The 24,313-nt window shown below is 40.7% G+C and overlaps 1 protein-coding gene across 7 annotated transcripts in view; it reads left to right on the forward strand.

Moving 5' to 3' along the window:
- The window catches only part of Setx (senataxin), a 53,173-nt gene that overhangs the window by 22,172 nt on the left and 6,688 nt on the right, over positions 1-24,313 (forward strand). For 4 of the 7 annotated variants that reach the window (XM_059259922.1, XM_059259927.1, XM_059259923.1 and 1 more), the window contains 14 exons: positions 408-507; positions 3,333-3,506; positions 6,407-6,639; positions 7,720-7,887; positions 8,676-8,832; positions 11,896-11,997; positions 12,163-12,278; positions 13,434-13,505; positions 15,805-15,954; positions 17,070-17,177; positions 19,478-19,665; positions 20,652-20,744; positions 22,015-22,179; positions 22,643-22,807. In XM_059259922.1, coding sequence (XP_059115905.1) covers positions 408-507; positions 3,333-3,506; positions 6,407-6,639; positions 7,720-7,887; positions 8,676-8,832; positions 11,896-11,997; positions 12,163-12,278; positions 13,434-13,505; positions 15,805-15,954; positions 17,070-17,177; positions 19,478-19,665; positions 20,652-20,744; positions 22,015-22,179; positions 22,643-22,807 — 1,991 coding nt within the window. Of the gene's footprint in view, positions 1-407; positions 508-3,332; positions 3,507-6,406; positions 6,640-7,719; positions 7,888-8,675; positions 8,833-11,895; positions 11,998-12,162; positions 12,279-13,433; positions 13,506-14,515; positions 14,557-15,804; positions 15,955-17,069; positions 17,178-19,477; positions 19,666-20,651; positions 20,745-22,014; positions 22,180-22,642; positions 22,808-24,313 lie in introns of those variants that run through there. The other 3 variants (XM_059259924.1, XM_059259928.1, XM_059259929.1) reach the window with 2 other exon arrangements.

Consider the following 24,313-nt stretch of genomic DNA (forward strand, 5'->3'; position numbering starts at 1 on the left):
GAAACTGACAGGAAGAATGCTTGTGCCAATTCCCAGAGATTGAGATAAATGTAGGTCAAATTGGTCTCATTGTGAAGTAGGTACTAGCAGCAAGATCTAGCAGCAGCTGATGCTTCTGCAGTGAACAGTATCGGGGCCACAGGTGACTGCTGAACATAAAAAGCTCAGGAATAGTGTTCTTAGCCTTTAGACGTTCAGTTATCAAATATAACCAAATGTGGCTAATGGCGGCTGAATTGAACAGGTCACAGTTGTGAACAATTCTATTAAACCACACAAACTGAGTTTTGGCCTTGCACTTGGGATTCTGTTCTACTTTCCCTGTAGCTCAGTTTGGGACACTTGGCTGTGTGTAGTGGCTTTCAGTGTGTTCTTTATTTCTTAGTTTGCTTTTTTGCTTTGTGTAGGTGGCACAGGAATGGTTCAACTCTCCAAATAAAGAGAATTTCTATTACTTGCGTTTACGAAAATTTCCAGCCGACTATAAAAAATACTGGGAGTTTATGAGTAAGTTCATATACAACTTGGAATATATGATGTGATCATTGGAAATTTCTACTTGAGAAGAGATGCCAGGGACTGGTAAGGTAGCCCAGTGGGACAAGCACTTATAGCCCCCAGCAGAGAGGCTGGCAGCAGCCAGTGATCAGATGAAGATAGCCATGTAAATTCATCTCATTTAGCTCTGTTATGATGAGACATTAAGGCAGAAACATCATTTGAGATAAAAGGAACTGCTCAGAAGTTCAGTTAAGCGGGCATTTTAGTGCGTATGTACATGATACACAGATACATGAACATCTAAAAAGTGAACATTTCATATACACATGACTTTTGGTTTCGGGTTTTTTGAAACAGGGTCTTGCTATATCACCCTGGCTGGTCTGGAACTCAGTAGTCAGCCAGGCTGGCCTCACATTCACAAAGATGTGCTTGCTTCAGCCTCCTGAGTGCTGAGATTTAAGGTACATGCTATTACATGGCAGCACACCTGACTTTTATACTGTTAAATCAGCAAAGAGGAACAATAATAAATTAATAATAATTAATAAATAAAATAATAAAGTAAAATAATAAAGTAAAATACAATAGAAATAAGTGACTTCTGCAGCAAATATACAATATAATTAACCGAGATCCTAGTACATTTATGGTAGAACTGCCTTAGTAGTTCTTGAACTCCTGTGTATTGTGAGTAGAGCAAAAATAGGAGAATATTGATACAGTTAGGAAATGACTCTCATGGGAGGAAGGTTAATAGAGTGGTGTAAGGTGATGAACCCTGGCATTTTAGTTGGAAGAACTTATTTTCATATAACTTTGGAGTTTAAAGAGATGTAAAACTTACAGTAGAGTCCACATACAGTTTTCAGTAAACCTTTTCACATGTTAACACATTGCATACGTGGACAGTGATGAAACTAGGGGCTAGTGTTGCTGTAATCCTGAGGATGAGACCTCCTTTATATCGTAGCACTTGTCCTACTAAAATCCGTTTTCTGTCCTGGGATTTAGAGTCCAGACAGCTGTAGTCGTGCTGTCTTGAGCCCTCAGCGTTCTAGAATAGTTCCTTAGCCTGTCTTCACTGTGTGTCTTTGATGCCTAAAAAACAGTGCCCCATTAGTTTGTAGAACACCACCTTTGTGTCTCCCAGATGCTACCTTAGACTTGAGGTTTTGTGTTTTTGGTAAAAATAGAGCAGAAGAATGGCTTTTCTTGGTGGAGATTGATTCTGATCCCTTGGTTGCTGTGTATCTTATGTGAAGTTACTGTTTTCCATCTGTAATCAACAACTTGTCTAGGAGCCTTTTCTTCCCTGTTTTTTTTACTTATTTTTTTATTTTTTATTTTTTTTTCTTTGTTTTGTGGTCTGGGATTAGAACCCAGGGCCTTAGCATTCTACTACTGAGCTATACTTCTAACACATATTTGAAGAATTTTCTTGTTCACGATAGTTTTCACAACTCCAAATATGGCTAGGTTTATTTCAGCATTTTCCTCTTGTTCGTTCTTTCGTGTGTGTGTGTGTGTGTGTGTGTGTGTGTGTGTGTGTGTGTGTGTGTGTATGGATGGATGGATGGGCGGGCGGATGGATGGGCGGATGGATGGATGGGCATTTTGCCTGCATATATGTCTGTGCCCCACTTACATATAATGCCCCTGGAAGCTAGAAGAGGTTGTTAGACCCCTGGGACTGGAGATACAGAGTTGTTAGCTGTCATGTGAATGTTGGGAGTTGAATCCAGGTCCTATGGAAGAGCAGGTATCCTAACAACTGAGACATTGCTCCAGCTACTATGTGCCCAGCCTTTTTATGTGGGGTCTAGGATCAAACTCAGGTCCTTACTGACTGATTTACCTCCCCATCCCCTATATGATACATAATATTTTTTGGTTTCTTGAGACAGGGTTTCTCTATGTAACAATCCTGGCTGTCCTGGAACTCACTCTGTAGACCAGGCTGGCCTCACACTCAGGGATCTGCCTGCTTCTGTCTCCTAAATGCTGGGATTAAAGGCATGCACTGCCACTACCACCTGACTCTTTATATATATATAAATTTTTTTTTTTCTTTTGGTTTTTTGAGACAGGGTTTCTCTGTGTAGCTTTGCGCCTTTCCTGGAACTCACTTGGTAGCCCAGGCTGGCCTCGAACTCACAGAGATCCGCCTGGCTCTGCCTTCCGAGTGCTGGGATTAAAGGTGTGCGCCACCACTGCCCAGCCTTTATAATTTTTAATTCTCTTTCTTTTTTTTTTTTTTTTTTTTCTAGATAAGTTTTCTCTTTGTAGCCCCTGGTTATCCTGGAACTCTACAGATGAGCCTGCCTCAAACTCAAAGAGTGCTGCCTGTCTTTGATTAGAGTTAAAGGCATGCCCCACCACCACACAGTTGATTTTTTTTTTTTTTTTAAGCCTGCTGACCCCAGTTGGTGGTACCTTTCTGTGCCTGGGTGTAGGATCATCCACTGGGGTCTGTGGAATCTTATCAGTGTCCATCCTCCTAAAGAAAAGTGATCCTTTCTCCCTTCGCAGCTATCAACTTCCAGTAACTCCTCAGCTAGTGGTGGGATCTTTGGAGCCTCTCTGCTTTCATCGCTGGAGTTTTGAATTGCCTTGATCTTGTGCAGGTCATGTGTAGGCAATCACAGCTGCTACTGTTAAAATACTGCAGTCAGTATTTTAAGTTTTGATTGGCTTAGATCACCCTTTCAATAGATATACGGAATCCATCAGGACTTTATACTTTGGAACTTAGTACAAAGGTTTAATTTCTTAAAAGTTGATCTTGAATTCTGTTAAGAGTTATATAAATGCTGATTTTTGTTTCATAGTTTACCTGGAGGAATCTGAACTAGCTAAACAGCTTCATCCAAAGGAAAATGATCTGGTGTTTTTGGTTCCTGAGAGACTAAATAGAGAGAAGAAAGATATGGACAGGAATGGCATGCAAGATCGAAATGGCTATTACTGTGGTTATGTTCATAAGTTTCGTCGTACTTCAGTCAGTAAGTTAATGTGTCAGCAAGGTGATGGTCTCATTTTCTGTACATTGTGCTTCCTTAGTCCTGTTTTTGTTATATGCAAGGTTAATCACTTGCCATTTAGAATTCTTCTATTTTTCTACTTAAGATCCTGAGTTTACTGCTTACTATTAAAAACTTTTTTTAAAATTATGTGTATGTAATTATGTGCACATGAGTGCAGGTGACTGCTGAGGCCAGACATGCTTGATCCCCTTTGCTGGAGTTACAGGCAGTTATGAGCTGCCTGGCATGGGTGCTGAGGAACCCAACTCAAGTTCTCTAAAGAGCAGTATATGTTCCTAACCGCTGAGCCATCTCTTCAGCCTCAAGCTTTGTTTTAAAGTCCTCTTCTGATGCACTCTTCCATCTGTCTTTTTTTTTTTTCTTTTTTCTTTTTTTTTTTTGGTTTTTTCGAGACAGGGTTTCTCTGTGTAGCTTTGCGCCTCTCCTGGAACTCACAGAGATAGGTAGCCCAGGCTGGCCTTGAACTCACAGAGATCCACCTGGCTCTGCCTCCCGAGTACTGGGATTAAAGGTGTGCACCACCACTGCCCGGCCCATCTGTCATTTTTACATATCACTTTCAAGTTATCTGTTTAATAAGTAAGTCACATTCCAACCTTAGTTTTGTGACTAATTACTAATTAGAACAAACAATTTATTATAAGCAGCTTGAGCTTGGAAATGACTGTTCATCACTTCCATCCATTGCATTGCAGTGATTTCTTCCTTTTAAGAGCTTCTGTCAGGGTTGGGGATTTAGCTCAGTGGTAGAACGCTTGCCTAGCAAGAGCAAGGCCCTGGGTTTGGTCCTCAGCTCGGACAAAAAAAAAAAAAAAAAAAAAAACCACTTCTGCCAAGCAATGTGTCTTTATTTTTTTTTCACATTTGTAGTGTTCTCCAAAGGTGGTCACAATTATTCCTTGTTAATAAGAGAAGCCATGGTTCAAAAGTATTATGTAGCTAAGATTACAATCCAGAATTGCAATCTTAGCTACATAATACTTTTTTTTTTTTTTAAGTAGGCCTCTGTATGTTCCAGCTGTTTTTGAGCTCTTGGGTTCAAGTAATCCTCCTGCCTCAGCCTCCTAAGAAGCTGCTGCTATAGGTTGTATCACCATGCATGGTTCAAAACCTAGTTTTGGTTTACTGTGAAGTCTACATTCTTTGTGAGTCTGCCTTTTTGACAGTTAAAACACTAGTATTCTTACATGAAGAGAAGATGATTTCCTGATTCTTCAACCTTATTGCATCATATTTCAAAATAGCATCCCACCATGCCACATTCTAACTGATGTGCCAAGTTTAGCTTGTTTCTTTTCTTGTTTGTTTTTTCTAGACAGGGTTTCTCTGTGTAACCCTGGCTCTCCTGGAACTCGCTCTGTAGACCAGGCTGGCCTTGAACTCAGATCCACCTGCCTCTGCCTCCTGAGTGCTGGGATTATAGGTGTGTGCCACCATCTCCTGGCTTAGCTAGAGTCTTTGTGTACAGGATGTGTGGAAGATTTACAGCAGTGATATGTGACTTAATTTTTGCTTTTGGCTCTTGAAAATGGTTAATATTTGCCAAATTTATAATCATCAAATTTACAATTATCTCCTTTCCTGAAACTCTTTTAGTTCAAAACTGTTGGATCCCTATGTTTGAAAAGCTATAGTTTAAAGCTTTGTGTTCATTTCTGGTCCTTTGTGTCTTTCACAACCAAATCAAATTCATTGCAGATTGACTGATGGTTTATGTTCATTGCATCCTACATCCAGCCGTCATGTCTATCACTTTTCCTATAACATTTTATTCTTTTTGTTTCGTTTTTGAGGCAGATTTCTCTGGGTAGCCCCTGCTTGTCCTGGAACTCAGAAATCTGCCTGCCCCTGTCTCCCAAGTGCTGGGATCAAAGGTGTGTGCTACCACACCCAGTGTCTAGCACTTTATTCTTGGTTTTTGCAGTAGGAAGAATTTTTTTTTTTTTGTTTGTTTGTTTGTTTTAGTTTTTCAAGATAGCTTTTCTCTGTGTAGCCCTAGCTGCTCTGGTACTCTCTTTGTAGACCAAGCTGGCCTCGAACTCAGAGCTGCTCCTGCCTTTGTCTCCCGAGGGCTGGGATTAAGGGCATGCACCACCTCACCCATCTGGGAAGTGATTTTTTTTTTTTTTAATGTATAAGGTAGAGCCTGTTACCTGTACAGAGACACCATATGACTTTTACCTAACAGAACAACATTCTGAGTCATTGCTGTGCTACCCAGAACTCTACAAAAATACATCCCATTTTGTTCTCTGGATCTTGTAAGACATGCCTCCCTACTTTTCCTTCTCTCTGTTCTAGCTCTGCCTCACTGTATGTGTCTGACCTACCCCCAGCACACTTACACCTCCTGGTCTCTGTGCTGGTGAGCCTTTGCTTCTAGCTCTCTCTTCCTCCAAAGGGCAAAGCTTTCTTCCTTACGTCACATCCCTGCTCAGTGTCATCTCAGGAAGACACTGACCAGCTCGTCCACCTCTGCGCCCCCCATTCCTTTCTCGTCCCATCTCTGTTTCTCTATAAACACTACTGTCTGATATAGTTATTAGACATTTTTTCTCTGGAGGACAGGGATATTGTTTGTTTTTGTTTTCGTTTTTTAAACAGTGAAAACTACAGGTTCATCTCATTTGCAACAATCCCACACAGTTCTCTACCAGCCATTGAAGTGTAAAACTCACTCCACAAAACCCAAGACCAGCTCCTGAACTGTGAACAAAAATGAGAATTTTACATTTAGTAACTATATATAAGTGATTTACTTAAGTACATCATGTAAAATCCAACTAAACACTGGTGACTAACCTTTTCAGTTGTTTAGCATTACACTGATGCATTGCTTTTCTCCTCTTTGATTATAGTGCGCAGTGGAAAAGCTGAGTGTTCCTTGTGCATCCAGACACAAGATAACTTGCCAGCCAGCCTAAATGAACTTACGAAATGTATTGTAATCAGTTCTCTGGTAACTACACAGAGGAAATTGAAAGCTATGTCTCTATTGAACAGTCGGAACCAGTTGGCCAGAGCTGTTCTAAATCCAAACCCCATGGACTTCTGTACAAAAGACCTATTAACTACAACATCTGAAAGAATTGTGAGTGCTGATTTGAATGAAGCCAGGGAAAGTGAGAGAACTTTTTATCAAGATAGTTTGAGCTGCTGAATGGTCCTGTGTGCTTACGCACAGTGGTGTTTAGTTCCCTTCAGTTTTTCAAGGTGTACAAGTAGGTTAGCTTATGTCAGGGTAAATGTAAGACCATAAAGAGGGGGTGTCAAAAGAGCATCATTCTGCCTGGTGGTGGTGGCGCATACCTTTAATCTCAGCACTCAGGAGGCAGAGGCAGGTGGATCTCTGAATTCAAGGCCAGCCTGGTCTACAGAGTGAGTTCCAGGACAGCCAGGGCTAAACAAGAAACCCTGTGTTGAAAAACAAACAAGTGCCATTCAACTGTTCTTCAGCATCTGCTTCAGTGTTCGCTGAGTGTTCACCGTTTGGGAGTTGTTCACTGGTTTTGTGGCATGTGTTTTGCGTTTGAATAGTTGGTGGAGAACTGTGGGATTGTTGTAAATAAAGGGATGAACCTGTAGTTTTCACTGTAAAAAAAAAAATGTACATATAGTTCAGAAAATTAGCAAAGAAATGTAAAGGGAAACCAATATTTCTAAACCTTCATTGTATGCTTAGGGTTTCATGTTCATTATCCAATCGTTTTGCACCTTGAAGGAGTCTTAGTTTAATGAGTCAGAGGTTAGGAGTATGGCTGTCCAAATTGAAAGTAAAACTGAAGTTTAGACTAGTTCTGGCTGTGAAAACTCTTTTCCACTGTGTGACATTGTATTTGGAAAGAAATTATCTTAAAGTCCTTCACTGTCTAAGCAGAGAGTTGACTAAATAGAAAAAAATCAGAATAATTAAAGAAAAGCTTAAGAAAATTTATTGTCATATTTGTAAGAAGCACAAATAAAACCACAATTATAAGTGGGTGGGCCGAAGCTTGTAGATGCTAATTAGTAACCGATTAGGTTTTCTGTAGTTGTGAAAGTGGTCCTTAGGTCAGTCACTTAGACACTTACTTTGTTTGACATAGGCTGGAAGAAAGTTGAACAGATGCTGTTCATTCCTTCTCCCATGTGCCGTCACAGAAAGAACTCATTATACACATCTTCTCTGTAGATTGCCTACTTAAAAGACTTCAATGAAGACCAGAAGAAAGCCATAGAAACTGCATATGCCATGGTGAAACACTCACCATCCGTTGCCAAAATCTGTTTGATTCATGGACCACCTGGAACAGGAAAATCAAAAACCATTGTTGGTCTCTTGTACCGCTTATTGACAGAGGTAGGTGTGATACTATTAGCCTGGACTTGGCTTGACCTGAATTAAGAGGCATGTGGGTATTAAAGTGCCTTTTCCCTTTACTTGTGTATTTTAAAAGATTTGTCATTATTATTACTGTTTTTAATTTTGTCTGTATGGGTGTTTTGCCCACATGTATGTCTGTATACAGCATGCATGCAGTGTTTAAGGGAACCTAAAGAAGATAACAGATTCCCCTGGAACTGGAGCTGCAGACAGTTGTGAGCCATGATGTGGGTGCCAGGAACTGAACCTGAGTCCTCTGGAAGAGCAGCCAGTGAGTGCTCTTTACTGCTGAGCCCTCTCTCTAGCCTCTTGAATGTAATTTTGAGGTGTAGAGCATCCAAACAGCTGTAATACTTTATACCGGAGAAGTCTCTTTTTTTGTTTGCTTTTTGAGACAAGGTTTCTCTATGTAACATCCCTGACTGTCCTGGAACTCACTCTGTAGACCAGGATCTCTTGAACTCCTAGAGATCCTCCTGCCTCTGCCGCCCGAGTTCTGGGACTAAAGGGTGTGCCACCACTGCCTTGCTTGCTTTTTTTTTTTTCCCTCTGGTACTGGGATTGAAGCCCAGTGTCTGTGTGTACTCGTGCTGTGCAGTGTAGTCCTGCACCACGTGCCACAGTAGCTTTCATATTGTGGGAGGAATAGACACTTTACTTTAGCCATTGGGAGAACTTGCCAGCATTCTTGAAAGCAGGAGAAAAAGATTTGAATCCCAAGAGTAAAGCTCATTGTTGTTTGTCTGCTGTGTGACAAATTATAGAACCAGAGGAAGGGCCGTTCAGATGAAAACTTCAATGCCAAAATCAAGCAAAACCGAGTCCTTGTGTGTGCACCTTCCAATGCAGCTGTTGATGAACTTATGAAAAAAATTATTCTTGAATTCAAAGAAAAATGTAAAGACAAGAAGAATCCTTTGGGTATGATACACTCTTGTTTTTGTTATTTTTCTTTTCATCTTTATTTTCCTTGAGAATATCTGACACTGTCTTTTATCAGTTAAGATCAGAGTCAGTTGCAAGTAACAGAAATTCCCCGCGCACTAGCTTAAGCACAATAGACATTTGCTTCTAGTTCAAAAGGCTTAGGGGCCGATTAGTGTGGGCTTTGGAAAACCGATTTCTTTTGTCCTGGTGCTTTACTGTGACCTCCATTCCTTGGTGTATCTTGGTGAGGGACAGCTGCTGCGTCTACAGTATCCCGTCCCCGAGAATGAGGAGAGGTGAACTACGAAGGGGACAAACACATGAGCTCTCTTTTGAGGAGGGTTCCTAGATGCTGTAGTATCTATCATCTCTGTTTATTTCCCTTTCGCTGCAAATTACATGGGGCATGTCTGTTTCTGAGAGATGACATATTGTGCCTTTCTTTGCATGTGTGTACCTAATAGAGGGTTCGTTTCCTCTAAAACTTACTACACTATCAGTTTACAGCCAAACTTTTTTTTTTTTTTTTTTTTTTTTTTTGCCATGTATTTGTTGTGCGGTTGTGAGGGTAGATGCCATCCTTCTATCCTGTTCTAACTCTTTAAAGTACCTCCAATTCTGGTAACCTTAAGCTGACCCTGCAGTCCACTGACTGGCTCTTAAGCCATAGTTTGGATAGCACTGTAGCTGCATGTGCAGCCAAGAGGTATGGCTGCTGATGCTGTGCTTGGTGTGGTCTTAACCGGTGCAGTAGCCGCACACGGGAAGCTCATCTCCCCACAGTGGACGCCTGGACTGAAATATGTTTAAGTCCAGGTTAGCCGCTGTGGGAAAGGTAGAAATAAACTAACAGCCTACAATTTTGTCATTGGATAATAAACTATAAATTTTTTGCTTTTCTTTTATCTCTGTTGAAATGATACAGACTTTTTATCCTCCCTGTCTCTTTGGTCAGTCATAATGGTATCAACTTGTGAATGTCATTACTCTGTGACAGAGTGCTCGGTTGCTAATGTGTTCTTTTTAGGACTTTGAAGTTAGTGCTCATAAATGAGAACAGCCAATAATTCTTTTTTTGTCGTAAGACAGATTATTTTATACAGTTTGTTACTTGTCTTGATTTATTATTGTGTTGATTTATTTTGTTCTTTTTTAACAATGAACAAATTTTCTTTTTTTTTTTTTTTTTTTTTTGGTTTTTTTTTTTTTTTTTTTGGTTTTTTTTGTTTTTTTTGTTTTTTCGAGACAGGGTTTCTCTGTGTAGCTTTGAGCCTTTCCTGGAACTCACTTGGTAGCCCAGGCTGGCCTCGAACTCACAGAGATCCGCCTGGCTCTGCCTCCCGAGTGCTGGGATTAAAGGCGTGCGCCACCACCGCCCGGCAACAATGAACAAATTTTCATCAATTGTTAAATGTTTTCAAGAGTCGGGTTCACTCAGCTTCTCAGTAGTTTTGAGTAAGTTTTGCTAATTCATATTTTCCAAAGAGGAAAATTCTACTTTAATTTTAGGTTCTTAGGTACAATTATTCATTACATTTTTTGTGGATTTTTTGTTTTGTTTTGTTTTCTTGACAGAGTTTCTCTGTATAGTCCTGGCTGTCCTGGAACTCACTTAGTAGGCCAGGCTGGCCTTAACCTCAAGAGATCCACTTGCCTCTGCCTCTTGAGTGCTGGAATTAAAGACATGTGCCACCACTGCCCAGCTAGAAATAAGGGGTTTTAGTTTTTTTTTTTCTTTTTGAGACAGAATTTCTCTGTGTAGTTCTGGCTGTCCTGGAACTCACTCTGTAGACCAGACTGGCCTCAAACTCACATAAATCCGACTACCTCTGCCTCCTGAATGCTGGAATTAAAAGGTGTGCACCACCACCGCCCGGCGAAATAAGGGTTCTTTAAGCCTACATTTTACTGACTGTAAATTATACTTTAATGATGATAATTTAAATAGCAAAGTAAATGGCTAACCATCTGCCACACCTCTTCCATCACCCTGCTCCAGCACCCAGGGAACCTACGGGAGCTCCATGCTTCCTAGGATGGTTTTTAATTCTTATCTGCTTTTGGATTTTAGGAATTTCTCTCTTATATTTTTACTAGTTCATTCTGTAGTGTGAATGATGTCCATTTTAATGTGTAGAACATTTCTGGATATTTAGTATGAGTTCCAGATAATCTTTTCCATCTTTCTGGTGGATACCCAGTGACTCTGGCTATTTTGAAACCTTCAAGTAGATGTTGGCTAGAGAAGGTGGCCTCACATTTATAGAGAGAACTGAACTAGGATTTTTAAAAACCTTGTATTAAAGGTAACTGTATTAATATGCCATTCCTTCACCATATATTTGTTGTTGAAAATTTGTACTAAGTGTGGTACACATGCCTATAACCCAGACTTGGGAGAAACAGGTGGGAGGATTGCTAGAAGTTCCAGGCAATCTGGTCTACAAATTGAGTTCCAGGCCTGCCAGGACTACATACAAGACCTTGTCTCAAAACAAGTGTTTGGGGCAAGTAGGGGGTCAGGGGAGATTACCAAGTAAGATTCTATTTGAATTAAAATATATAATAATAAATAGTTAAGAAAACTTTGTTCTAGTTGTAGTGGTACATGCCTTTAATCCTAGCATCTGAATTGATTATTCATTCCTCATATGGAACACTGTATAGAGAATAATTGAGAAATGTCAGCATAACAATGTGAGTTCTGCATGCACTATCCATGTGACCTTCCTAGCTTGTATTGACTGAAGTGGTAAGGACTTGCCTTACAGCGTTATTATCTAGAATATCTGAAAGAATGTGTGAGAAGTCTTTTTTTAGCTCCTGGCATGCAGTTACAGTTTGTACTACCCTTCTCTGACTCATATGGAGATGGGTTTCATTAGTAATGTCCTTATTACTTTTGTGTCTTTTCTGTGTAGTCCTGGCTGTCCTGGAACTCTCTGTAGAACAGGCTGACTTTGAACTCAGAGATCCATTTGCCTCTTCTTCCAAGTACTGGGATTAAAAGTATGCACCACCACTGCCTGGCTAAATTTTGTGTCTTTTTATCAACAGGAAATTGTGGAGATATAAATTTAGTACGACTGGGCCCAGAAAAGTCTATTAATACAGAGGTCCTAAAATTCAGTTTGGACAGCCAAGTCAACCACAGAATGAGTAAGTGCTGGCCTGTTCATTGGCGTTCTGCTACCTTTTATATGACAAAGTAATGAGGAGGGGCCAGAACTAGTCTAGCTTTGAGAAGGAGTTTTCCTTCTCATTGTATTTGTGTATGTATGTGATTTTGTTAAAATTAACATGTGATTTTAAAATTTATAATAGAAAAAGACTTGCCTTCTCATATTCAAGAAATGCATAGAAGAAAAGAGTTTCTAGATGGTCAACTCGATGAGCTTTCTCGCCAGCGAGCTCTGTGTCGAGGTGGGCGGGAGATGCAGGTATGGACACTTCCTCACTCGGACCTTGCAGAAGTGGCTTAGACATGAGCTAGTCAATGGGTATGAGATATGGTGTGAGTCCATGAATTATGCTGAAGTAGTGTGCCTAATGTCAGGGTTAGAGCTCTTTTGTGAAATAAAAAATACCGTGTGTTTTCTAGACCACACCTTGTGTGACAGTTTTTCAGCTTGATTGTGGCTCTAAAGCCTCATCAGATCAGAGTAAACAGACATGTGGTGTGTTGCAGTAGAGATTTATTTACAAAAGTAGATGGCTTATTGTACTTATTAGGCACTTTTCAGTTGGTGAGTTAAACCGTTTTAGGGGCTGGAGTAAGGGCTCAGTGCTTAAGAGCACTGGCTGCTCTTCCAGGAGACCCAAGTTTGATTCTTAGCACCCACATGGCAGCTCACAACCAACTGTACTTCCAGTTCCAGAGAATCTGATGCCCTCTTTTGGTTTTCTCAGACTCTTGGCGTACATGTGGTATAGACATACATGCAAGCAAAACAACCATACATATAAATAAAAATAAAAATAACCAACATTTCTAATTAGGTTGAGGAAAAAGAATTTGCTGGCTCATATTCAAAGTCAAGAGTGATTTAGCCTCAGTGTGGTTGGATCAAGAGCCTTAGCTGTTAACATTTTGCCACCTTTTGATTATCTCCTTTGCTCTGTATGTCAGCCATTTCTTTTCCGTGAGAGGACAAGTGCCAGTATTTCTGGGCACCACCGCCCAGCTTAAAATACCATGCATCTATTCCAATGATACACTTTGATTAGTCTCTGGTTGCCAAGCAGATCTAATCCCTGGTTTTATTTAGGGGAAGGATGTCATGATTTCCCATGCCTGCATTATGTGTTCATCATGTGGCAGGATTGTTGAGTTGTGTGTGAAGCGCCTTTGACAGGAATGAAGGAATGATGCTCCAGGGTTTGAGGTACTAGGCAGACTGCAAATGTGGAGCACAGGAGACAGAACTCTGTCCCCTAACTGTACAGAGCAGGACTAGGACTTGACTGGTAGGGAAGAGAGCACACTGTTGTAGCAAGTTCACGTGTAAGATGTTTTCCACTCTCCTAAGGTGTGAAGTGTCTGAGAGCTTTCTAAAGTGCTCGGTTTTCATAGTAATGTTCAAATTTGTTTTCAGAGGCAAGAATTAGATGGACACATTGCCAAAGTTTCAAAAGAAAGGCAAGAGCTTGCTTCAAAAATTAAAGAGGTAAGTAGTTTACCTGTAGCGTCTTACTTTCTTTACGATAACAGTTCAGAGAACATAAGGACTGAGCTTTGTTTGGGTTTGTTTTTTGTTTTTTGGGTTTTTTTGTTTTTGTTTTTGTTTTTTTGAGGCAGATTTTCTCTGTGTAGCCCTGGCTGTCCTGGAACTCACTGTGTAGACCAGGCTGACGTCAAGATCCGCCTGCCTCTGCCTCCCGAATGCTGGGGTTAAAGGCATGAGGTTTGTTTTAAAAACTATTTAACATGAAAATGGAACCTGCGAAAGTGGAAATGTTGGTGTTTTTCTCTTAGGTATGGTCAATATTAAACAGTTTCTTTTTTCACCAACTGCAAATAGATAATTGCTATCAAGAGTAGTTCAAGAGACTAAGTTAGTAGATACTGAGAAAGAAAAAATAGGAATGAACCACATCTGTAAGTTAAGTAAGAAGGTAGCAACTGTGGACTAGCATGTGCTCCATTATAAATATAAGTTGAGTGTCATTGGGATATGGTTTGCATAAAAACATACAACCCCCGCCCCTTCCCCTTCCTAATCTTGGCTTAGAGAATAAGCTTTTTGTGCTTGTGTTTGAATCCTGTATCATGTACATTTGATTCTTAGTTCTGCGACACCCACCTACAGTCCAAGGATGTCTTAGCATGTAACCTATGTATGTTGGCCTTTATGCTTTAAATTGTCTCCTTAGAATATCTAATGTCATGCAAATTTTTTTATATAATACTTTTATTTTATGTGCATTGGTGTTTTGCCTGCATGTGTGTCTGTAAGGGTGTCGAATTCCCTGAAACTGGAGTTACAGACAGTTGTGAGCTGCCGTGTGGGTGCTGGGAATTGAACCCAGGTCCTCTAGAAGAGCAGTCAGTGCTCTTAACTGCTGAGCCACTCTCCAGCCCATCATGCAAATTTTATATACATAATTTTTACACTGTTATTTTAGGGAATAATGGCAAAGATTGTACATTTTTAATGCAGATACATTTTTTTTCTAGCCAATTTCTGAGATGGATGAACCTTACAGATTTAAATCCAGGTACAAAGAATAGCTGCATATCTGGTTATCTTTGGGTGTAAAAATATCAAGTGTGGTTTTTTTGTTCTGTTTTGGTTTTGGTTTTTTTGAGACAGAGTTTTTCTGTGTAGCCCTGGCTGTCCTGGAACTTGCTTTGTAGACCAGGCTGACCTCGAACTGCTTCCCAAGTGCTGGGACTAAAGGCCTTTGCCACTACTGCTGGCTATCAGATTCTTATTAGACTGATTGAAGGTAGACTGAGTCAGATTTGCATCTGGATGATCAAAATGAAGCTGTAAAGAAATCAGTGGGTTCAACTGGACAGTTTAATGATGACATGGTTTGTGTGTTTTTGACCAGAGATAAACACAGTTGAATTTAATGTATATTTTCATTAACAGTGTAAATAAATGATCTCAATGTGGTGGTGTTGTGTTCCCCAAAATATTGTGCACCCTAATAAACTTATTTGGGGTCAGAGAACAGAACAGCCACAATATTAAACATAGAGGTAAGGTAGTGGTAGCACACGCCTTTAATCCTAGCATTCCAGAGGCAGAGATCTGCCTGGATCTCTGTAAGTTCAAGGCCACACTGGAAACAGCCAAGCATGGTGACTCACGCCTTTAATCCCAGGAAGTGATGGAGGAAAGCAGAAAGGTATATAAGGTGTGAGGACCAGGAACTATAACCTGGTTAAGCTTTTAGGCTTTTAGCAGCCATTCAGCTGAGATTCATTCTGGATGAGGACTCAGGCTTCCAGCCTGAGGAAACAGGATCAGCTGAGGAATTGGCAAGGTGAGGTGGCTGTGGCTTGTTCTGCTTCTCTGATCTTCCAGCATTCACCCCAGTACCTGGCTCCAGGTTCATTTTTATTAATAAGAACTTTTAAGATTCGTGCTACATCTCTAAATTAGTATTTGTTCATGGCTATTGTGAACTTCGATATTCTCATCGTATGTCTTCTGTGGGCCATTAGATAACCATGTTTGGGGGGACACTCACTATGGTGATGGCTAAGAGAAGAGAACCTGGCAATGCTTTAGCACTGGATCCAGATTGCCACCTCTCCTAAAACTCAGCATTACATTGCCTTAAAGTCCACAGTGGATTTATACAGAGGGATTTCTCCTGTTTTCGAGAGCCGCGGCCTCCCCTTTTTATTGAATATTTTTATGTCACGTGAACAAAAAGGTAGATATTTAATAGTAAAAATAGGACTTACAGGATTTGTATATAACTAAACGACGTTATCTCTTGTTTTCCTAGGTTCAGGGACGCCCACAGAGAACACAGAACACCATCATCTTGGAGTCTCACGTCATCTGCTGCACGTTGAGCACAAGTGGTGGTTTACTGCTCGAGTCTGCTTTCCGAGGGCAAGGGGGTGTCCCCTTTAGTTGTGTCATTGTTGATGAGGTCAGTGGGCGCTCGGGTGCTCAGTGTGACCAGTGCTGGGAGGAAAAGTTGTGGGGGAAGTATGAATGCTGAAGTGTGGATAGAGAGCAGGTTTTTACTAATCAGTCACTACTCTTTCCCTGTGCTTCTGGAGAGTGAACCTCCAGCCTTGCGAGTTAGAAACCTCTACTTCCTCAGCTCTTAGCTGCTGTGCATGTATTCTCACACAGTGAACCATGCTGACAGCCTGCTACAAAGTGAGGATGGTAGTCCTCTGGGCAGGGTTCTCGCCAGCACTATCCTGGTGAGCTGCCGCAGCTTCCCTGCTAATTTTTGAAATATTTATGATTTCGGACAGCTTTGGCTGCTGCAGTTTTAGCTGACATCTTTTATTTCTTCTTGTCCATTCACTGAACATTGATTGTATACCTACTGTTACAGGCTAGAACGGAAGTCAGACGACAGAAGAACTGGATCATTAGATACAGAGAATCAGTCTAGGAGTTCCCATACCCTATTGTAGATATGTCAGTTATGTGTGAGAAAATGAAAAAAGGAAAAGTGGAAATGATGAAATAATTGAAAGTAATGTTATTGAGTTAGAAAGATGGGAAAAAGACAGTTATGCCTCAAGTAATATCTGAATTTCAGAGATGACGTTGTAAAACGGCTCTGTTGGAGCTCCCAGGCTCCAGCTCAGGAGGAATGCAGCAGGCACTTAGGATGTACACAGCCTTCTTGTTGGTAGCTGACTCCACAGTTAAGGTGTCTATGGTACTTAAGTTCAAAATACTGGTTAGATTGTTTAAAAATTGTGTTTGGATAATTTCTGTTTTATAATGAAATCTTTTATATGTATATGTTTTCATTGCTATATCTTCATTGTACATGGTACAATGTCTTACATAAAGACATTTTCATATAAGTATAATATATTTTGAACTTTTTTTTTAATGCTTACTTTTGATACCTGGTGGAGAGGAGGCTGGGATATAACTCAGTAGTAAAGTACTTGCCCAACACATATGAGGTCCCGCATAATTTAAAAAAAGGTTTAGCTGTAGTAAGGGAGGACTTTGTACTTTTATGAGTATTAGAACTTAAGGCTATTTCTCCTTCTGTACTTTCTTCCCAAGGCTGGGCAGTCTTGTGAAGTCGAGACACTTTCTCCGCTTATCCACCGCTGCAACAAACTTATCCTAGTAGGAGACCCCAAACAGCTCCCTCCCACGGTCATTTCTATGGTGAGTGTTTCTGTTGTTGATGTTGGAGGGCCTGCTTCTGTTTTTGAGAGAATGAGTCTGTTTTGAATTGAGGGGAAAACTAGGAGATGACAGAGAGAAGAGAGAACTGTTATTTGAAGTGGCCAGGCATGACTGTGCGTGTCTGCAGTCCTAGCAGTCAGCAGGCTGAGCAGGTTCTCATATGAGGCCTGCCAAGGATACACGGTGAGACCTTGTCTCAAAAGAAAGGGAACATCTCTGCAAATGTCTCTTTGTTCATAGTTGTGCTTCTGAGTGTATGGGCAAGAGTTTCATAGACAGGAAAACCTAAGGGTCACTTTGCAGTACCACAGGCTTTCCCTGCTTGAGGGGCTGGATCTGATTTGATAAAAACACAAAACATGTAAGACAGCTTTAGAATGTAAAGACACCCCACCACCACCACATGCTCTACATACACTATGTATTCCCAAAGCTGAGGAAAACATAAGGAGGCATGATTTGGAAATAGATGTCCAGTTTGGGCAATTTTTTTCTTAAGTAGTTGAAAAAATGTCTGCGCCCCTCACATCCGAAAACGCAGATGATAACAAAAGAAAATGTACTCACTGAATCAATTGTGGAAGACAGTGCTGACATGGTCCAGTCTGCCTTTTTTGTTTTGTATTTTCCACCACGAGACTTGTCTCCTGGAAATAAATGCATATCTGAATTAGGACTCAGTAGTTGTTTGGGACAATTTAAATAGCCTTATATTGTGGTTTTGAAATTTAATAGTGTTTTTGTTTTTTTGTTTTTTTTTTTGTTTTTTTTTTGTTTTTTTCCGAGACAGGGTTTCTCTTTGTAGCTTTGCGCCTTTCCTGGAACTCACTTGGTAGCCCAGGCTGGCCTCGAACTCACAGAGATCCGCCTGACTCTGCCTCCCGAGTGCTGGGATTAAAGGCGTGCGCCACCACCGCCCGGCTGAAATTTAATAGTTTTTTATGCAGAAAGGTGGCCTCATAATCTTAGAGAAAAGATCATTTTCAAAACATTTCTGTCCCCCAATGAGTGTGTTGTTTTGGTTGTTGCCATTTGTTGTTGACTTTGGATTTATTGAGAACGATGGTACAGTTTTGTAGATAGACATGAGCACAAGTGCACAGCCACCTTGGGGCAGAACTGCTGCAGGAGCTTTGCTTGTGAGGACGAGGGAGAGGGAGCAGGAGCTGCGCAGTTTTCAGGTATACAGGCTCTGAACCTCCCGAAAGGCCACAGCATGCAGGGAAGATATTGCTGATGGCTCAACATTACTGTCCTGATACTTGGTAAAAACAGCAAGAATGATAAGATCCAACTATTTGTGCTTTTAAAAATTATTATACAAATAAAAGAAGCTTACTGAGGAAAAACTTATGATTGCGAAGTTGATTTTTCACGTGTCTTTTCAAAGTATTTTTGTGTGTGTGTAATAATTCCTATTTGGGTGCTGGGAATCAAATCTGGGCCTTTTGCAAGAACAAGTACTCTTAACCACTGAGCCAACTCGATAGTGCATTTGTCCCTTTTTTGTTTGTTTTTGGTTTTTCCAGACAGGGCCCAGGTTGTCTTGGAATTCACAGGTAACCACCTGCCTCTGCCTCCTGAGTGCTGGGATTAAAGATGTGTGCCACCACTCCTGGCTTACTTGTATTTTTTTAAAACCACTTACTTTCTGGAGATAATTACTGTGGAAAATTTAGTATTTTTTAAAGATTCTGCCAAGCATTTGTGTGTACATTTATTCATTTTTTTTCTTATTATACATTGAGTGCCATCATGATCCAAGTACTATTTTCTTTTTAATTATTTATTTGCATTGGTACATCTGTGTGAGAGTGTTGGATCCCCTGGAACTGGAATTACAGGCAGTTGTGAGCTGCCATGTGGGTGCTGGGAATTGAACCCGGGTCCTCTGAAAGAGCAGCCAGTGCTCTCAACCGCTGAGCCATCTCTCCAGCCCCCCCTATTTTCTTTATTATATTTCTTTTTGTGGGAAATATTGAGACAGAGGGTTTCTTTTTTCATTTGTTTGTTTGCTTGCTTGCTTGTTTGGTTTTTCAAGACAGGGTTTCTCTGTGAGCTGTCCTGGAACTCACTCTGTAGACCAGGCTGGCCTCAAATTCAGAGATCTACCTGACTCTGTCTCCCATATGCTGGAATTAAAGATATGCACCACCACTGCACTGGGCTCTTTTTATTTATTTATTTATTTATTTATTTATTTATTCATTCATTCATTCATTCATTCATTCATTTATTTATTTGGTACAAACTCTTAAATACTTTTTTCTTTATCTCAGAAAGCACAGGAGTATGGCTACGACCAGTCGATGATGGCACGATTCTGCAAGCTACTTGAAGAGAATGTGGAGCAGAACATGATTGGCAGGCTGCCGGTTTTACAGCTTACCATTCAGTACAGGATGCATCCAGACATATGTCTCTTCCCTTCTAATTATGTTTATAACAAAAACTTGAAAACAAATAGGTTGGTGTCCTATATTGCTTGTATAAGCTTGTCCTGTTTGAAGGGTTAGCTGCTTATGAAGAAGTCTTGGCATAAAAAGCATAAATCAGGGTGGCTGTATTAGCTGATATGAGTAATCCTGTTACTTGGGAAGTTGAGGCAGGAAGATTGATGAGATTTAAGAGGCCAGCCTAGGGTACAGAGTAAGACCCCATTGGGTGGGGGCGATCAGCTTAGATTTTCAATTTGAAATGATTTTTCTCTAATTACAAATTCTATATTGATTATGTCAAATACAGAGAGATTGAAAAGAGGGGGCAGGGTGGTGGTGGCACACCCCTTTAACCCCAGCAGTCAGGATGCAGAGGTAGGTTGATATCTGAGTTCGAGGCCAGCCAGTGCTACACACTCTGTCTTGAAAAATAAAAAAGAGGAGGTAAAAGTTGCCATATTTAATATAATCCAGATCAATCACTGGTAACTTCCTGGCCTGTCTTGGGTTGGTGTTGCTGGAGAGTAAAGCCAGCTCTTAGCCATGCTTCTGTGTTTGCCCGCTCGCTCTAGAGGCTGCACCATGTTTCCCCAGCCCTGGTGGTTTATCTCATGTGCTAGGTTGTGAGCTCCTCTCGAGTCATAATTGTGTAGATCTCTTTCCTTGGTACCAGAATGGAAATAAAATCCAGCTGAGCATCTGGGATAAGCTCTTATCCTTTAACTTTTTCCTGGTTCTGTCTTTCACAGAAAAAAAAGTTAATGATATAGTATGTACTTTATTTATTTATTTATTTATTTATTTATTTATTTATTTATTTATTTTTTGAGACAGAGTTTCTCTGTGTAGCTTTGCGCCTTTCCTGGAACTGCTCTGTAGACCAAGCTGGCCTTGAACTCACAGAGATCCACCTGGCTCTGCCTCCCGAGTGCTGGGATTAAAGGCGTGCACCACCACCGCCCGGCTTAGTATGTACTTTGGAGCATATTTTCTGAATATGGTTGCTTTTCTGTAGACTGACTGAAGCCGTCCGATGTTCATCTGAGTGGCCATTTCAGCCCTACCTTGTGTTTGATGTTGGAGATGGTTCAGAACGACGGGATAATGAGTATGTTCTCCCTCTTCCTTCATTCTCCAGTAATGGGCTCAGAATTATTAGGCTGTAAGCTTTCCCATACATGTCTCTCTAGTACCAGGGCACAGTCATTATCACTATCTGTGTTGATTGCTTCCCCTTTTCTGTTTAGTTGGGCAGTACTCTCAGGTGACCGGTAGTCTTTGAAAGATCATAGAAAGACCCCATTGTAAGGTGATTGTGGCATCATGGGAAGACAGGCATTAACTAGATAGTCATTGAGATGAGTTCACTATTCCAGGTGGGCTAAGTGCAGTAAAGATGCATCTGAATTAATGCGCATTAAGGGAGTAGATAGTGGCCTAGTGGGACCGTATTTTAAGAATTTTGAGTTGTGAGTGAATGTGTTGGGTATCTATAAAATGACAGCAAAGTGGGGTGGGTGGTTATGTTGGTAGGTAGCAAATATCAGAGGAGCCAAGCTTTGAGTAGAGGAATTAACAGTCTGGAGGTAATGTTCATTAACGTGTGCATAAATACTGCCCTGCTATGGGGGGAAATATGAAAAAAAATGCAGATTCTAAGATCAGAATAGGACATGGGAGGGAACATTCCTTGAAGAAGTGAAAAATACAGAGGAGTTTGCATGTAGAATTGCAACTGAAAGGTTTATGTGGCACCTATATGGCACCTTCAGAAGTAGAGCAGACGATAAAAGAACTGAGCCCCAAGTACATTACAGGCAACAAGGAACTTGACTTGGATAGAATCTCAACCTTGAGGAGTACCCAAGGGCTAGGAGAGGGAGCTGTCTCCTTAGGACGTATTAGTATAGCTGATAGCATGTCAGTGGTTAAGATTTAAGACTCAGGAGAACAAGGGCCCATGATGCTGTGGGTTGGATCTAGTTTAGTAGTGAAAGGACACACCTATCTGAGGTCTGGGCTGGAAGTACAGGTTATGGAGCCAGCAAAGAGGATAATGGCAGGATAGGATGACTTTTGTGCTGTTCAATCCTGGCAGACCATATGTTCACATTTAGTGGTCTGGGTGGTATGTTTTCAGTTGTGTGGTCATTGGTTCAAACTTCAGTTGACTACAAATTCCTTTTTTACAATCACGTCCTAGATTTATATATATGAATAGTTACTATTACATTGTCTTGACACTGCTGCCTGACTAGAGGGGAAAAACACCTATCTATGTACTTTTTATGGTAATGGGAAACAAACTAAGTAGAACTAGTGAGCAATTAGACTGCTGTGAGACTTGATACACTGTCTTCTTTTTCCATCTTGTTTAGCTCCTATATAAATGTTCAAGAAATAAAGTTGGTGATGGAAATAATTAAACTTATTAAAGACAAAAGAAAAGATATTTCCTTCCGAAATATTGGCATAATAACCCATTACAAGGCTCAGAAGACAATGATCCAGAAGGATTTGGAGAAAGAATTTGATAAGAAAGGGTGACGTATTTTTACATGTATTTCTGGTGTTTATAAAGGTTGAATTAGGTTTTTTCTTAACAGTACTGGGGTTGAATCGGGGTCTGTACATTAGGCAAGTACTCTAAGCATCTCTAAGCTATATTACCCAGTTCTCTTTTTTATTATTTTGTGACTGTCAGTAAGTTTCCCAGGTTGTCATTGAACTTGCTATCCTCCTGCCTCAGTCCCCTGTGTACTTGGAATTACAGTGCCTCCAGGCCCTGCTAAGATTATGTTTTTGTCTCCTTACCTCTACAGTAAAATTATAGATTAAAATCTGGAAGTCAGTGTCAGGTGTGTGGTAAGAAACATGTAATTCCAGCACTTGGAAGGTGGAGGCAGAACGATCAGTCAAGGTCACCTTGGTGCCATAGTTTCCTTTCCCCATTGCTGTGACAAAGTACTCTGGCAAAAGCATTAAAGGGTTTATTTCACCTCACAGTTTATTACAGCCCATCATGATGGGGGAGTCAAGGCAGCAGGACCCTGAAGCATCCAGTCAGAAGAAGAAGAGCAGTGAATGCATGCATGCTAGTGATGAGCTCGATTTCTCCACTTTTACACAGTCCGGGATCTCCTGCGTAGAGAATGGTGTCACCCACACTGGGTGGGTCTTCCCAACTCAACTAACATCATCAATAGATAGTCCCTCAAAGACTTGCCCCAACCCATTTCTTAGGCTATTACAGCTTTTACAAGTTGACTATTATTAATACTAATTATCACACTCTCTATACAGTGAGTTAAGGATAACCTGGGCTACATGAGATCTATCTGAACAGAATCTGAAGAGATGACTCAGTGGTTAAGATTGCACTTGATAACACAATTATGAGGACCAGAGTTCAGATCCCAGCATTTAGGCAGCAAGCTGAGTGTCCAGTATACTTCTCTGTAACCCAAGCTCAGAAGTAGGCAGAGACAGGAGGATCTTTTGGGGTTTGGTGGCTTTCAGCCTATCTGAGAAAGCATGAATGAGCTCAGGTTCAGAGAAAGACCCTTTCAAAGACTAGGCAGTGATAGAAGACACCTTTGCTCAGGTGGCCACATGCACTATGACTCTCAAAGACACATACAAAAATCTTTTAAAATACCAAAACTATTTTAAGCTTTTTAATCTCGCGACACAAAAAAACTGACTTTAGAGAAAATAAAAAATCTGAAGAGACTATATATATATAGCAAGTAGAGCTAGTATTCAAAACTCCCAGTGATGAGAAACTGGGGTTAGACCTGTCTACTGAGTTCCATCAGCCCGGCAATCCAGAGTTAGCACTAACACAGCTGTGTGCCTATAATCCTTGCATTCAGGAGTCTGTGGCAGGAGGATCTAATTTTAGACTAACCTGGGCTGCATAGAAAATACTGTATCTGAAAACAACAACAGAAAGCCCAGTAATACTTAGGACTTTAAAAAGGCACAAGAACACTTTCTTTTTTAAAAACAAAACAAACAACAACAAAAAAAAAAAAATGCATTTTTGTTGGGGGCTGGTCCACAATGGTATGCACATGGTCAGAGGACAACCTTCAGTAGTTGATTCTGGGATAGAACTGAGACCATCAGACTTGGTGGCAAGCTGCCTTATGCGATGAGCCATGTTGCCAGCTCCAAGAACACTTTGTAATTCATTTTATGACATCAAACCCGGGAAGGTGTTCTAAGAGCCACAGGACTGATAAGCACTCATGATTGCAGATGTGAAAATGCTAAACAGACAGCAGACTGAATTCAGTGTATATTAAAGGGACTGTACATGATGGCCAAGTGAAATTTACTATCCCAGAGTGCAGTGTTGGCTCAGCATATTGATAGAATAAGAGAAGGAAGCAGGATATGACATCTCACTCCTGTAGCCTCCATACTAGGGAGGCCAAGGCAGGATGATCATGATGAGCTTGAGGCCAACCTGGGTTGTAGAATGAAGACTGTCTCAGAGAACAGTTAGATTGAGAAGGTGACCCATATGCCATACCAATAGATAGAGAAAAGGCACTTAATAGAACCTATCATCTTTTACAACTGAAAAGGGCTGCAGGGAAAATTTCCAATTTGATTAAAGGCGTCTTTAAAAAAACACATAGGTAACATTATTCCTTGACGGTTCAGCAG

The sequence above is a fragment of the Peromyscus eremicus genome, chromosome 4 (assembly GCF_949786415.1).
Source record: "Peromyscus eremicus chromosome 4, PerEre_H2_v1, whole genome shotgun sequence".
Classification (NCBI taxonomy): Eukaryota; Metazoa; Chordata; class Mammalia; order Rodentia; family Cricetidae; genus Peromyscus; species Peromyscus eremicus.